This window comes from Ceratotherium simum, chromosome 16, assembly GCF_057802395.1.
Source record: "Ceratotherium simum simum isolate JZ-2026a chromosome 16, ASM5780239v1, whole genome shotgun sequence".
Taxonomy (NCBI): Eukaryota; Metazoa; Chordata; class Mammalia; order Perissodactyla; family Rhinocerotidae; genus Ceratotherium; species Ceratotherium simum.
Window position 1 is genome coordinate 13954192 of NC_141915.1, and position 15022 is coordinate 13969213.

General features: G+C 58.9%; 1 protein-coding gene across 5 annotated transcripts in view; it reads left to right on the forward strand.

The window, feature by feature from the left end:
- The first annotated feature begins 2107 nt into the window (after nucleotides 1-2107).
- ATP2A3 (ATPase sarcoplasmic/endoplasmic reticulum Ca2+ transporting 3) overlaps nucleotides 2108-15022 on the forward strand; it is a 34543-nt gene continuing 21628 nt past the window's right edge. Inside the window, exons 1-5 of one of the 5 annotated variants that reach the window (XM_087440613.1) lie at nucleotides 2108-2340; nucleotides 12544-12561; nucleotides 12817-12899; nucleotides 14375-14479; nucleotides 14662-14800. In XM_087440613.1, coding sequence (XP_087296739.1) covers nucleotides 2223-2340; nucleotides 12544-12561; nucleotides 12817-12899; nucleotides 14375-14479; nucleotides 14662-14800 — 463 coding nt within the window. In that variant the 5' untranslated portion in view covers nucleotides 2108-2222. The remainder of the gene's footprint in view (nucleotides 2341-12543; nucleotides 12562-12816; nucleotides 12900-14374; nucleotides 14480-14661; nucleotides 14801-15022) is intronic. The other 4 variants (XM_004433261.3, XM_014789667.2, XM_087440612.1 and 1 more) reach the window with 4 other exon arrangements.

Here is a 15022-nt window from a genome sequence, read left to right on the forward strand (position 1 = left end):
TGGAGCTCTCAGTACATGGGAGCTGGGCAGTGGGGAGACCTGCCCTTTGGACAGCATTCCTGTGACCATGTAACCCTGGGGCTGCTTGTCTAGGTGCAGATAGAGGGTATAATGAGGGGCACATAAGCAACTGGACAGGCAGTTGGAGTGGAAATGACCGTGTGTGATTCTGTGGGAGCCTGGAGGGAGGCCTGGAAGTCATCATGTGGGCAACCGAGCAGCTGGGCATGCTGACAGGTGTGTGAGCCTGCCAGGTGGAGGCCACAGTTGCCGGCAGCTGTTTGCCCTGCCTGGGGCAGTTTGGATGCAGGGTGGGGTGGGGTGGGCCGGAGAAAAGGAACATAGGCCAGGCTGCCAGAGCAAACAGGGAGGCCTTCTAGCCCTACCTTCTAGCAAACACCAACTGACAGCTGAGGGCGTGGTGGAGTGGGAGAAGCTTAGGCTTAAAGTGCCTGGGGCTGGCAAAGGGGAGTCAGACCCCAGGATGTGTATGTGGGCCAGGGGAGTAGGGGTTACCAGCTGCTTGAAGGCCTAGGGCTTCAGGTCTCTGGGAGAGAGGTCTCTAGAAGGAAGCTGTAGGGCTCTGTCCCCCACCTAGCCCTGGCTAACATTTTTCCTGGCAACTTAGGGATACAGGTGGGGCTGTCTTTGTGGACAGTAGTGGTGGGGGAAAAAAGGGACAGGGTGGACATACCAGGGATATTGGACTTGAGATCTAAAATGTCAGGCTGGAAGGAGCCACAGACAGAAAACCAGCATTCCCCTACCTCCACAGCATCAGGCTGAGCCCAGCTGATGCCCCGGGAGTCAGTCTGGATGACCCATCAAAAGCAGAGAAGCACTGGACCATTCGGTCCAGCCAGTCCTTGCTGAGGGTCTCTATGCTCCAGGAGGCATAGCGAAGGGGAGACAGAGGAGGGCCACAGCACTGTCCTGGGAAGAGAAGATCAGGAGCTGAGGGTACACATGGTCTCGCTAGGGGTCAGGAGGCAGGGGCCAGGCTGGAAGCTGGGGCTCATGTGTGTTGGCGGGTGTGCATGCAGGGCAGTATCTGGGAAGGCTTTCTGGCTTCAGAGGCACTGCAGGGTCCGGAGTTTGAACAGCCTGCTGGGTGGGCTCAATCCTGGAATCTGTGACCCTGTGCAGCCAAGGTAGATCCCAGAGGCTGAAGCTCTGGACAGCAGAGTCCAGCTTGGTGGGGGTAAGATGGTGGGTAGAGTATGGCCGGGTCTCTCCAGCTGGAGGGGGACCCCAGCAGACTGTTCTTTTGGCGAGGTGTGTGGCTTCTGCCCTCCCACAGCTGGCTTCCCTGACCTGCGGCCTCTTCTGGCACCCCTGGCGCGGCTGGAGCTACCCCCTCCCTGGGCCTGAGCTGCTCTCCCTGCGTGCCCTGGCCAGAGGCCTCCACCCCACCCCTGAGGCCTCTCTAGGGAGCCCCACCCCCGCCCCGGCAGTTACATTTCCTGCTGGGGTGAGGGTGTGAGTCTCTGGTAACAAGACTGGTTTACTTTCTCACATACTGGCTCATTGTTAGAGGTTCTGGTTGTATGCGGAATAACTGCCCATCCCTGGACGTCTGGAAAGGAATAAAGAAAGCACAAACATCAAAAGAAAAAACATCAAGTAATCTCTGGAGGAGACACCTATTCTCAGGCTTTTGGGTTCCCTCTAGACCCGGGGTCATACTTTGCAGAATTCGAATTGGGGGTAGGACGCCCTCCTATGGACACCTCCATTTCGCAACTTTCCAGGACCCAGGGGGCTCAAAAGAAGGCAACTCAGAGACCCGTGCTCCGCAGCCCTCCCCAGCTCTCGGCCCCTGGGGGCGCCCCGAGCTCCAGGCCCCACGCCTTCGGCTCCCCCAGGCTCGGCGCGCGCCCCGCAGGCAGCCTCAGTTCCTCCTTCTGCAGAATGGGCGGGCAGCCCGGCCTCTGCGCCCCGGGGCGCTGCGGGGGCGGGGCGGCGGCGGGCTCCGAGGGCGGCCGGAAGGGGTGTGAGTGCGGGGGCGGGCCCCGCGCCGCCCCGCCCCGGGGAGGGAGCCCGGGGCGCAGCATCCTGGCGCGGGCCTCGGCCGCCGCCGCCACTGCCGTCGGGGAAGGTCCCAGCGCGGACATGGCCTCGCGCGGCGCCCGCCCGGGCCCGAGCACCCCGCGCCCCGCGCAGTAGCCCCGCGAAGAGGCGGCCTTGACGGTGCCGACGGCGCAGACGGCCGGGCGGGCGGCATGGAGGCGGCGCACCTGCTCCCGGCCGCCGACGTGCTGCGTGGCTTCTCGGTGACGGCCGAGGGCGGTCTGAGCCCGGAGCAGGTGACCGGCGCGCGGGAGCGCTACGGCCTCAACGGTGAGAGCGCGGGCCGGGCCGGGGAAGCGGGGGCCGCGCGCGCCGCAGTCTCAGTTTCCCCTCCTGCACCGCGGCCGCGGAGCCGTCCTCTCCTCCCAGCTCTCGGCCCCCGCCGGCGGGCAGGAAGCGAGGGCTCCGGAAACCTCTGCAGATGCTCTTGGGGCACCCGGCGGGGCTGCGGGGCCACCTTCGCGGGCGGGGAGGCGGGGCCCGTGTTCCGGGTTCCGAGACCGGACGCCTGGTTCCCCCTCCCCGCTCTCCTTCCTCCTGGCCCAGGGACCTGTGCGGTCCTTTCGGGCTTCCCACCTCCACCCCCGTCCCCATCCACTCATGCAAGCCTTAGCCCACCCCATCAGCGGTCAGCGCCGGATCCCCGCGCCGCGCTGCAACCTGCCCGCATCATCGTGCAGGTGCGCGCTCTGAGATGGCTGGCGAGGGACCAGCCAGGGACTCTGAGGCCCAGCCTCCCAGCTGGCCCCGAGGACTCAATAAAACGCCCAGAAGATGCAGCTTGTCAGCTGGCAGCCCTGGTGCCCCCACCCCCACCCCCAGGTCTTCCTCTTTCTGCAACCCGGGGCGGATGTGGCTGGCCTAGTCGGTGGGGGCTTTGAACTGCTGAGGCGGGAGACCCACCTCCCTGGGGGTGGCAGATTCAAGGCCTCACTCAGGGGTTGCCTGGGGAGGCCTTTCCCTCCTGGGTGACCTGGAGCAAGGCAGGGAGGGAGCCTTCACGCTGTTGCTGTTTGGGTGGGAGAGGTATCACTTCTTCCTCATCTTCAGAAGAGTCCGGGATTCTCCATCTGCCAAAGGGCACAGCAAGTGCCGGGAACTGTCCAGATGTGGCCCTGGCACATTTGGAGGCCCTGTGAGAGTAGAAGATGTAGAGGTCCCCTCCCCAAGTCGCTTCCAGGCAGGACTTGCCACCCCGTTGCCCCCCAGGGCACTGGGCCCAGTGTTAGGGCCCCGAGAGAAATGTCCCTTCCATCCCCAGAGTGCAGCCTGGACCCGCATCCCTTCAGGACTTGGGGGCTCCCCCTTCAGGGTTCCCAGGCAGCCAGGGGGGAAGGTGCTCTGGCCTGAGTGTCACTGCTCAGGGCTGGCTTGAAAATTACTAAGGGCTGTCAGAAAGGCAGCTTCGGGTTTGCATTGGTTTATGACAACCACCTCTTATATAAATATTATCTTTCTGGAGCAGAAATCCTTTTTTAAAAAAATTAGTTGCTATATTTAGTTGAGCTGTGGGAGGAACTAGGAGATAAATATTATTTAATATCCCCTGTTAGTGACTTGGCAGGGAGGGTGTCACTGCAGGAGAGCAGGGCAGCGGGGCCTGTCCCCCAACCCTGGGGTGGGGGTCAGGTCAGGGCAGCAGATCTGGGGTTCCACAGGTCCCCTGTGCCACTGTGGCCTCCAGCCTGGGAGTCCTGATTCCCCAGGGAAGATGGAGACCCAGCCCTTGGTTCTGCCTCCGGAATCACACAGATTCTGCCTCGTATGACGCTGGCCAACATCCCATCCTTTCTGGCCCCCATGTCTTCATTGGTCCAGCAGAGGAGGGGCTGAGGGGAAGGAGGGAGGCCCTAGTTCTCCCCCATGTTGTTTTGTCTGGGCAAGGGGGTGTTAGGGTGCCCAGACCACTGAGGATCTCTGTGAGGTGATGGATAAGGATGTCAGTGTGATGTGTAGGTCCACAGAAAGGTGGATGTGCATTGGGGGAGGTGGTAGGAAAAGTTAGGGGGCCACTGATGGGCTCGCCTGGTTCCTCTGTGCTTCGATAGTAGTAATAATAAAAGGTAATGTTCATGGAGCACTATGTGCCAGGCACTGTTCTTAGCGCTTTTCATCTCTTATCTCATTTCTTCCCCAAAACAACTCTGTGGAAACAGCTGTTGTCATCCCCATTTTACAGAGGAGGTAACTGAGGCATCAGCAGGTTAGACAACTTGCCCAAGGTCACACAGTGAGTGGTGGAGCAGGTCCTGGGTGCCTGCCCCTCCCTGGGCCTCGCTTTCCCTGTCTGTACAAGGGGGTCCCAGTTTCTACAGGCTCTGGACCCCGATGTTGGTGCCTGTGCTAGGAGTTGGGGTCAGCTAGGCAGGAGCTATCCCAGCTTTGCCCCCAGCCCCTGCGGGGCCCCAGAGGGCTCCCTTCTCCTGTGAAGGGAGATCACAGATCGGCTTCTTCCTCAGGAAGCATTCCAGGGCTCTGGAAGTCGTCAGGTGAGGAGAGGGGAGCCAGCTGCCCCTTCCTGCCTCAGCTCTCCCCGCCCAGCCCGGCCTGAGGAGGAGACATGGGTCTCCTGCAGTTTCTCCTGGCACAGCCTCTGGTGTGCGGCTGATGGGGTTTTGAACCCTAGCTCTGCCCCTTCATAGCTGTGTGATCCTGGATAAGCCACTTTGCCTCTCTCTCTGTGCCTCAGTTTCTTCATCTTAAGTGCGGCTACACTAGGACCCATGTCATAGGGTTGTTTGTGAGTGTAGCAGAAGGGGCTGGGCCGTGGTCTGGGACAGAAGCTGGGGGGTGGGGTGGGCGGGACCTGCAGGTGGAGGGAACACCCCAGGGACTGGTGCCATCCCCACCCCAGGAGTCTGTGCACCTGCAAGGTCGTTAGCACTAGAAACCACAAGGAAGTCATTTGCTTAAGTCCTGAAGTTTGCAAATTCTGCTGGGGGGAGAGAGGAAGGGAGGCAGGGGCTGGGGATCCCGCCCTCCCCCTTCTCATCCTCCTCCCTACTCAGAGCTGGGGAGAGGACCTCAGCAGTGCCTTCAGTGAGTAAGCCAGCCGGAAGTCCCCCATACACACAAAACACCGGGCGTAGAGATGTGTCCTCTGAGGCCCCAACAGGGCGGTGAGCAGGACGCTCCCGGCCCAGCGTCTCTCGTGAGCCCACCTTTCTCTGCAGGTCCCAGAGGTGCCCGGGACTCAGCTTCCTCAGAGAGCTTTCTACATCCTTTTAATTTATTTTTTGAATAAAAATGTGCACATAGTACAACATTCAAAAGGTACAAAGGTATACAGTAGTATCCCCAGCCCTGTCGCCAACCCCCCACTCCGTGTCTCTAGCATCTTGTGTCTCCTTCCCAAGATACTCTGTGCAAATACACATCTGGATCTGGGATCGACGATCTTTTTTACATGAAAGGGAGTGAATTGCCAGTGCTTTTTTGCCCCTGTCTTCCACATGACAATCACTGTTGGAGACGGTGCCATGTGGAGCATCCTTGGGCTTCCTAGTGGCTACGCAGGGTTTCATCCTGTGGCTGTTCCAGCATTTCCTCACCCCGGCTTTCTTTGTTTTGTTTTTTTTTTGATGAGGAAGATTAGCCCTGAGCTGACATCTGTTGCCAGTCTTCCTCTTTTTACTGAGGAAGATTGGCCCTGGGCTAACATCTGTGCCCATCCTCCTCTACTTTATATGTAGGATGCTGCCACAGCATGGCTTGATAAGTGGTGCGTAGGTCCGCGCCCAGGATCCGAACCTGCAAACCCCAGGCTGCCGAAGCGGAGCACACAAATTTAACCACTACGCCACCAGGCCAGCCTGTTTTCACCCCGGCTTTTGATGGACATTCGAGTTGTTCGCAGCCTCTGCTGTCACACACAAGTTACAAGGCATATCCTTGTCCCTGCACTTGTGCATATCACCAAAGGATAAATTCCTAGAAGTGGAGTTGCTGGGTCAAGGGTGTGTGTGTTTTAAATATTGACGGCTGTTGCTGAATTGTTCTCCGTAAAGTTGCACCAACTGACCTGCCTCTGTCCCCACCACCTCTCCAACGTGGTGCAGTATAGGTCATTTTAATCTGCACCAATCTGATAGGAAAGTGTCCTCTCATAGTTTTACTTTGCATTTCTCTGTTTACAAGTGAGCTTGGGCATTTTTTCGTATATTTAGGAGCCATTTGATTTCCTTGTGTCTGTGTAGGGGCTGCCCATCGCCTTTGCTGAACGTGAGCCAAAGCAGGAGACAGGACTGGGTTGGGCATGTCCTGCCAAGCGGGCCAACATCTAAAGGCCCCGGAGAGCCCCGTGATGTGGGGGTCAGGCAAGATCCCAGGAGGTCTCTGGGGGTGGTCTCTGTTCAGGAGAGCTGGAGCCTGCCTTCCTGGGCCTCATGCTGCCCATCTGTGAAGTGGGTGCAAAGGCCCCAGAGCTGCCAGGTGGGAGGGATGGTCTGGATTTAGATTCCTGCCAGTGGAGTCTTGGCTGTGGCCGTATCTCCTGCCCTCAGCCCAGGCTCCTGGTGGCCGGTGGAACTCGGAAACCCACATGTGTGGCCCATGGAAACCAGGCCAAGAGCGATGGGGTCGGGAGGAGGGGGTGAGATCTGAGTGGCCTGACTCGCTAGGTGGCCTGGGGCAGCTCTCTGCCCTCCTCAGTGGAGCAGAGATGGGACCCTGAGATCCCCTGCGGGCCCTGTGGGTGTGAAATGACTCTTGGATCTGAGTGGGTAATGCCTGCCTGCAGGGGTTTAGAAGCAATGGGTCTTTCAGTCTTCACCCTAGTTTTCCTGCCCTTGTTGGGCAGCCTTAGCGCCGCCTCCCAGGAACAGCATCAGGCCCGCCCCCGCGGAACCCTGTCCCCCTTACACCAGGAGCTCCCTGTGGCAGGACCATGTCTGCCCCCAGCACTGCTGGGCACACAGGTGCTAAGCAAACCTTTCGCCAGGGATTCTAGTGCCAGGTCAGCCAGGTAAACCGTAGGCCCCTGCAGAGCGGGGAGCCGCTTCCCCAGGTCCCCTGCAGGGCAGGGCCAGGTTGTCCACTCTAGGTGGACCCTGGAGACCAAGGCAGGGCCAGGTGGGCTGGGCGGGGTCTGCCCAGCCTCGGCCTCTCCCTGACTCTGCAAGTGAGGATTTAATTACTTTGTAAATTTACCTTTGAGGAAGACCTTGGTAAGCACTTGCCTCTCCCTGCTGGAACCAACATTTAGAAGCTGAAATACCAGTTTCCAGTGTTGTAGAAGGAAGGAGTCAAGGAGGGGATTAGAGGTGCGTGGAGCCTGGGGGCAGCCCTGGCCCTGCACCCACTTCTCTCCAGCTCCGGGCTGTGATCCCAGGGCCCTGGCCTCAGGGCAACTGAGTAAACAGTTCTGTGTGGACCCAGGGATGACTCAGCCCTTCCCCGCCCTGGAGGTGCTCCAGGCAGGTGGGGGCAGCCCCAGTACTGACGACTGGTAAGAGAAGGGCAGGGTGATAGGGCCAGGGCCCTTTTCCGGGAAGGCTGGGGTTTAGATGAGGAAATGGGGAAGGGTACCCAGCACAGAAGGAAGGGCCCAAGCAAAATCTTGGAGGGGGAAAAGCTTGAGGAAAATGGGAGGTAGCGGCCATCCTGAGGCGTCTTGCTTGGCTGGCAGATGGACGGACGTATGTCTAAGATGTGAGAGTAATTCTGGAAGGGCAGGTTGGGGCAGATCCAGGAAGGCCTTGAAGGCTGTGCTAAGGTTGGTCTTTATTCTGCAGGCCGAGGAGAGCCACTGAAGGTCTGAGCGGGGCAGAGGCAGGCCATTCACTTGTTCACAAGTCTTTATTGAGCATCTATCTACCATGTGCCAGGCACTGTTCCCAGTGCTGGGGACCCTGCACTTCACAAAGTCCTGGAACTTGTGTTCTCGTAACTATTATTACGGCTGACGTTTATGGAGCACTCCCCATGTGCCACGCATATCCCAAGTGCTTTATGTGTAGCACGTCATTCGATCTTCACAGGAAGTTTAATCTTATGAGGTAGTTACTCTTATTATCCCCATTTTTCAGATGGGGAAACTGAGGCACAGAGGAGCTTAAGTGACTTGTCCGTAGCCACAGAATTACCAGGAGATAGAGCAGGATTTGACCTCAAGCCCTGTGGATCAGACTCCTTGCTCTAAGCCACGAAGCTTCTCTGATCACATCCCCTTCTGCCCCCCAGGACCCACAGGCTCCCTCCCAGGCCAGCCCCACATCGGGCATCTGGGGGCATGGGCCAGCTCAGTCTGGCAATGGTGACCCAGAGCAGGGGTCAGCAGGGAGAGGCCACCATGTGTGAGGTCCAGGGGTCCACCATTCCAGAAGAATAGTGGGGGGCTCCATGCCCCTGGGCCGGCCCAGCTGGGATCCGGGAGGTAGCAGCACCTCGTGTCACTGTCTTTGCCTCTGCTGCCGGGTGGATGGCACCAAGGGTTGGGCAGGGCCAGGGCACTGTCCCCTTTAACAAATGGGGCATCTGGCACTGCTGACGGCCCAGTGCCACCATTTCAAGGGGAACTGGTCAGCAGCCCCACGTACAGCCTGGGGACCGCAGGGGGAACCAGCATCTTCCAGGGATGCCTGGGAAATGGGGGGCTCTCCCAGCCCCTGGGACTCAGTTACGTGAGGGGAGAATTAGGTTGTCCAGAGTCTTGGCCGGACTGGCGTTTGAAGCAAACCAGGCCTGAGCAGGCAGGGCCTAGTAACCCCCAAAAGACCCCCTGTGAGGACAGCAGAGCCACTGGACAGGGGTGATCTTGGCTGGTGGCGCTGGGGTCCCAACAGAGGGGCGGGCGGGGGCATGGGATGAGGGCATCCAGTCCAACAATCAGGACGTGAGACACCAGGTTTTTTCAGGCGACCTTGGCTGGGGGAGGCAGGGGGACAGGGGTGGGAAGGCAGGACAGCTCGGGAGTTAGAGCAGGAGGTCCTGAGCCGGGGGTTGAGAGCCAGACAGCCTGAGCTCAAAACCCTTCCCTGCCACTTCCCCATTGTGTGACCATGAGCTAGTCACTCAACCTCTCTGTGCTTCAGTTGTCTACTCTGTAAAATGCGAAGAGAAATTGGATCCTCCCTCTCAGGTTGTTTGAGAATCACCAGCGAGTAATGCACATGAGGAGTTAGCATGGCGTCTGGCACACTCAACACTACTAATCCTGCTGTAATCAGTCTACCTGTGGAGCGCCTTCTCATGTGCTCGGCTCACAATGCCTTCCCCTTTATCTCTGGAGACAATGTGGGTAAGGCACCTGGCACGCTGCTTGGTGCACAGTAGATGCTCTGTGTAAATGAGGCTACTATTAATATTGGTAATAATAATGATAATCCTCACAGCAGCCCTTCCAGGTGGGGGTGGGCACCCCATCTTCCAAATGATGCCCAGGACCCCATGGGGAGCCAGCTGCTCAGGCAGGACTAGAATCACGTGCATGTATGTGCAGTGCGTGAGAGGGGATGGGCAGGGACGGGCAGAGCATCTGCTGTGAGCTCACGGCTGGCTGAGCCTACCCAGAGGCAGTGGGTGGGGGAGGAACTGGAGCTGTGCGCCAGAGGCCAGGTCTGGGGAGAAGGGGTATCAGTCAGGATCGGCTAGGTTGTGCTGCAGTAACACCCCCGGATCTCAATGGCTTAAAACAACGGGTCATTTCTTGCTCCCACTGTACACATGTATGGCAATGGCGGGTCATCCGAGGGCCCTGCATCTCCTGCACTCTGTGCCTCAGGTTCACAGAGCAGACACCATCTCCCAGGTTGCCGGTTGCCGTAGCAGAGGGACAAAGAGCTCCAGACCTGCGCCATCCAGGATGCTACCTCGTGTGGCTATTTAAATTTAAATGAATTAAAATTCAGTAAAATTTTGGGGCCCGCCCGGTGGCATAGCGGTTGAGTTCGTGTGCTCTGCTTTGGCAGCCCTGGGTTCGCTGGTTCGGATCCTGGGTGTGGACCTATGCACCACTCATCAGGCCACGCTGAGGCGATGTCCCACATAGAGCAACTAGAAGGATGTACAACTAGGATATACAACTACCTACTGGGGCTTTGGGAGGAAAAAAAAAGGAGGAAGATTGGCAACAGATGTTAGCTCAGGGCCAATCTTCCTCAAAAAAAAAAGGGAAACTATAAAATTTAAAAAAAATTAAGTAAAATTTAAAATTTAGCTCCTCAGTCACACTAGCCACCTTCGCAGTGCTCAATAGCCACATATGGCGAGTGGCTGCTGTATCAGACAGCACGGCTGTAGGACACTTCTGTTATCACAGAAGATCCTATTGGACAGCGCCCTTCTAAAGGCTCCACCAGCAGTTCAATGCCGCAGCTGGAACTGACACACATCCTTCTTTCTGCAACTCACACGAGGGCCGAGAAGTGCAGTCCTACTGTGTGCCCACAAGGTGGGGAGAATCAGAAGTGCTTGGGCAACAGCGTAATGACCACCAAAGAGCGGATCCTGGGTCAGGTTGTGGGTCAGAGAGCAGAAGGGGAGACCCGGGGAAGAGTAGGGAAAGGAGAACTTGAGAGACCAGGCGAGGTAAGCAGAGGGCAGCGTGCGGGGACTGGAGCTGGTACGTGTGCCCCTTAACATGCTTTTCAATCCCGCCCCCTTGCCCCTGCCTAGAAAAAATGCACATAGGGGCTATGTGCCTGACAGAGGGAGGAGTTGGGGAGACAGCAGGAGGGATTCAGATGAGACTTAGAAATGAACTTTCCCATTGGTCACGAACCCTGTTGATACCCACAGAGGAGAGGGGTTTAGGAGTCTCCTGGGTAGAGCACGGTAGAAGCAGGCTGATGAGGTTGGCACTGGTCTGTACAGAGGCTGGGGCATGGCCGAGATGACCTCCATAGGACCCTGCTCCATTGGAGAATTGGCCCAGAAACCAGGCCTGGCCCTCCGCCCGCCTTTCCTGTTCGCTTCAGCTAAATAGATCAGAAGGGAAAAGTCTGTTTGATTTTAATCTCAACGCAGGACACTGGAGATTACATTTTCCACGGAAAATGTCAGCCATTGCCTAAAATAGGACTTTGGAGAAAATGCTAGAAAGTGTATTTTTAGGTTATGTTTCCCTCCTGGATTCCTGCAGTCCAATGGGCTGCTTGATACTCTCCGTGGTTCAGCTGCCAGATGCAGACCCCAGACCTTCCCAGCAGGTGGTCAGGGGAGAGTGCTCCCACCGGAAAAAATGCTTGCGGGTACTCAAGCCAAAAACAGGTGGACAGATGCAAGGCCCGTGTCAGGAGGGAGGAGGAGGAGGAGGAAGGGAGAGCCAGCCTGGGGTGGGGACTCAGTCTGCATTGCTAACAAGCTCCCGGGTGATGCCCAGGCTGCTGGCCGGAGACTGTCCTCTGAGCAGCAAGGGACAAGAGGAGACAGGGCTCAGCTGGGCTCGGTCCGGGAGGGCCTCGAGACGGGCCTCAGCAGGACCTGAGCTCGGCCCTAGGAGGGAGAAGCCCGTGGGGGTCCCCGCTCCCGCCCCTTCCACAGACCCACATAGACACGCCTACTTGCTGTGTGACCCTGTTCAAGCTGCTTCTCCACTCTGAACCCCAGTTCTTGCACTTGAGAAACAGGGTCGGAATTCCCGCCCTGCCTGCCCTGTAGGCTGCTGGGGAGATACAGAGACTCCAGGCACCGAGGCCCCCAGCTCCGCCTGGAACAAAGGGTGCTTTAGGAAACATGGGAGGTAAAAATGGAGCCCGTAAAGGGACAGCAGGTCCTGGTGATGTTGCAAACATCGTTCTTCAGAGTGTTGTGTGGTCTGGGACTGGGTGTGCGAGTGGGGCTGGGGGTCTTCACTGAGCTTGCCTGGAGTGCAGAGCCCGGGAGGGGACACGCTGAGAGTCAGCCTCGAGGAACTGAACCTCGGCAGAGTTCTTCACTGCTGCGATGCTGGCTGCTGGGGTCATGTCCAGGGGAAGTCCCCGGGCGGGCGGGGCTCAGAGGTCTGGCCCTGCTTCGGACCTTGTCCTGGTGGTCCCAGAGGAGCAGGTGTGTCAGAGGCAGCCTGAGCCAATGTTCTCAATTTGAGGGAGGGGCTACCTTGCCCTGGGGGTGGGGGACATGGAACAGGACTGGGCAGCCATCTGAGACAAAGAGCCATGCAGAGGAGCTGAGAGAACTACTGACTTGCTGTGTGACCTCGGGGGCCCCCTCTCTTCTCCAGGCCTCGGTCTCCCCAAGTGCAATGAGGGAGGGGCTGGCCTGGAGGGTCTGGAAGGGGCCTTCTGGCTCTGGTCTTGTCCCAAGGTGAGCCAGGCCGCACCAGACCTTCCTCAGCCAGAGTGGGCTGGGGGTATGGGGTGGAAGCATCTGGGCTCAGACCATGTATTCTGTGACCCCAGAGAGCTGTGGGGAAAATGTCTAGACCATGTGGTGGTCTGGGTGGGCAAAGAGGGGAGGGGCGCTCAGACTCCTCCAGGGCATAACCCAGTCGTCTCTTGTCTCCTCATGGCTCCCATGGCTGCCTGGATCCTGCAGAGCTCCCGACCGAGGAAGGTGAGGCTTGGGCCAGGGCAGGCGGTGACATCTTTGGGCCATTCGCTGTCAGGTTGTATCCTCCCCTCCCCAACAGAGTGGGGCCTCGCTGAGCCCCCCAGCATCACCCACCTGTGCCTCTCAGAGCCTTGGGCTCTCCCTCTTCAAACAGGAGGGAGAGAATGGGCCAGGGGGTCTCTGAGGCCATCCCAGCGCTGAATGGGGGCAGGTCAGTCGAGCAGGGGCCCAGGCCTCACACGGTGCTCCCGTTCGCAGGAAAGTCCCTGTGGGAGCTGGTGCTGGAGCAGTTTGAGGACCTCCTGGTGCGCATCCTGCTGCTGGCCGCCCTGGTTTCCTTCGTAAGTAGGGCCCCGCCCGCCATGGCCCGCATCCCTCAGCATCAGGCAACCTGGCAGGGAGAACTAGGTCGGGGCACTGCTCAGAGGCCGAGCCTCCGGACCACAAGGCTGTCCCCTCAGCTGTGGGCATCCCCAGGTCCCTCCCTGCCCCCTGCCCTGCTCAGACTTCAGCTTCCCTTGCCAGAACCCTCAGAGCCCCTCACACTGGCCTCCGGCTCCCATCTGTCCCTCAAGCCATCTCACACCCTGGCTGTCAGAGTGAGCCTGCAGAAGCACAAGTAACCCGCCCCTCCTGTCTTAGCACAGGGTCTCTAGGCCTCAGCACTACTGATATTTCAGACAAGATGATTCTTTGTCCTGGGGGCTGGCCTATGCGCTGTAGAATATTTAGTGGCATCCCTGGCCTCTACCCACCAGATGCCAGTGGTACTCCCCAGTTGTGACAATCAGAAGTCTCCAGACATTGCCAAATGCCCCGGGGGGCAAAGTTGCCCTGGTGGAGAGCCGCTGCTGCTCCCCTTTGCTCTCCCCCATTCCCGCTGCCTGGACCCCTCCTGGACCCGCAGGGCTTTGGGGCTGGGGTGAAGCAGTGCAGGGGACGACAGTGGTTGTCATCGGCGGCTGAGCAGCAGAGACCCAAGGGTAATGCAGGGAAACTGGCCACTCTGAGGGTGGATGCAGGGCCTGGTGGGGAGACTTCATCTTGGTGACGTGGACTGTGGGACCAACTCTTTCCCTCCAGCCAGCAGGGGTCCAGCTAGCTGTGCCTGGCCCTCCTGGCCACTGTCCTCGTGGAAACTTAAGAGTCCTTGAGGACTCTTACAGAGAAAAAAAGTCTATCCATGCAGGTGCCTAAAACAGCTGAGCTGAAAGGGTGCCGGTACCCTCCATGGTACGGATGAACACACTGAGGCCCATGGAGGGGAGTGACAGGTACCCAGTTGGGCCAAGAGGTGGGAACGGGACCTGACCCGGGTCTCCTGCCTCCGGGCCTGGGCTCTGGCTGGACTCATGCTCCTCTGGCCAGTGGACCGTGAGTGTGAGCCTGAGCAGGACCACCTGGGCTTGTTAAAACAGGCTGCTGGGCCCCACCTTAGAGTTTCTGGCTCAGGAGGTCTGGGAAGGACCCCGAGACTTGCATTTCTCACCAGTTCCTGGGTGTGGCTGCTGCTGGTCGGGGCCCCACCCCTGGAGAACCGTGGCTAGGCAGGCAGTGAGACCTCCAGCGGGCAGCTGTACAACTGCCTCATGTCCCTGAAAGCTGGCCGGTGGCACATGGGCTGTGGTGGTCACTGCCTGCAGAGGCTGGGTGTCTTAAGCCATGGCCTTCTCAGAGCAGCCTTCTGTAAGCCCAGGGCTTCCCAAGGGTACCCCCTCCAAAGCAGGGGAGCACGCGAGACCCAGGGGACAGAGGAAATGGTGAGCAGACCCTGGCCTGCAGCATAGCCGAATCTCACCTGCTCTGATCCCGGCAGGTCCTGGCCTGGTTCGAGGAGGGCGAGGAGACCACGACAGCCTTCGTGGAGCCCCTGGTCATCATGCTGATTCTTGTGGCCAATGCGATCGTGGGCGTGTGGCAGGTGGGAGGCACGGGGGTGGGGCCGGGCCCTGGGTTCTCCCGGCTGCTAGGGGAGCTCCACCTGGTGCTAGAGTCCTGCAGGTCTTGCTGCTTCCAGCTCCATCCCAGGCCCCAAGGGTGTCACTCCGAGGGGGTGGCCTGCTGGGGCCAGCAGGGAGAGACCCTCTGCCTCGTGTTCTGCAGGAACGCAACGCCGAGAGCGCCATCGAGGCCCTAAAGGAGTATGAGCCTGAGATGGGCAAGGTGATCCGCTCGGACCGCAAGGGTGTGCAGAGGATCCGTGCCCGGGACATCGTCCCCGGAGACATCGTGGAAGTGGCTGGTACGTTGGGGGCCTCCTTCTTTTATTATGTGGCGCTGGCGAGCCCATCCCTCCCTGTGCCCCCATCTTTCTGGCTGTATATGCAGAGGGGGTGGCTATCAGATCCCTCCAAAGCTCTTTGGCCAAAACCCTGTTGGATAGATGAGGAGACCATAGCCCTGTCCACCTGAGGGACCACAGCTCAGGCCCCTGCCTCCCAGACCCAGCCTTGGTTCCTGGGAG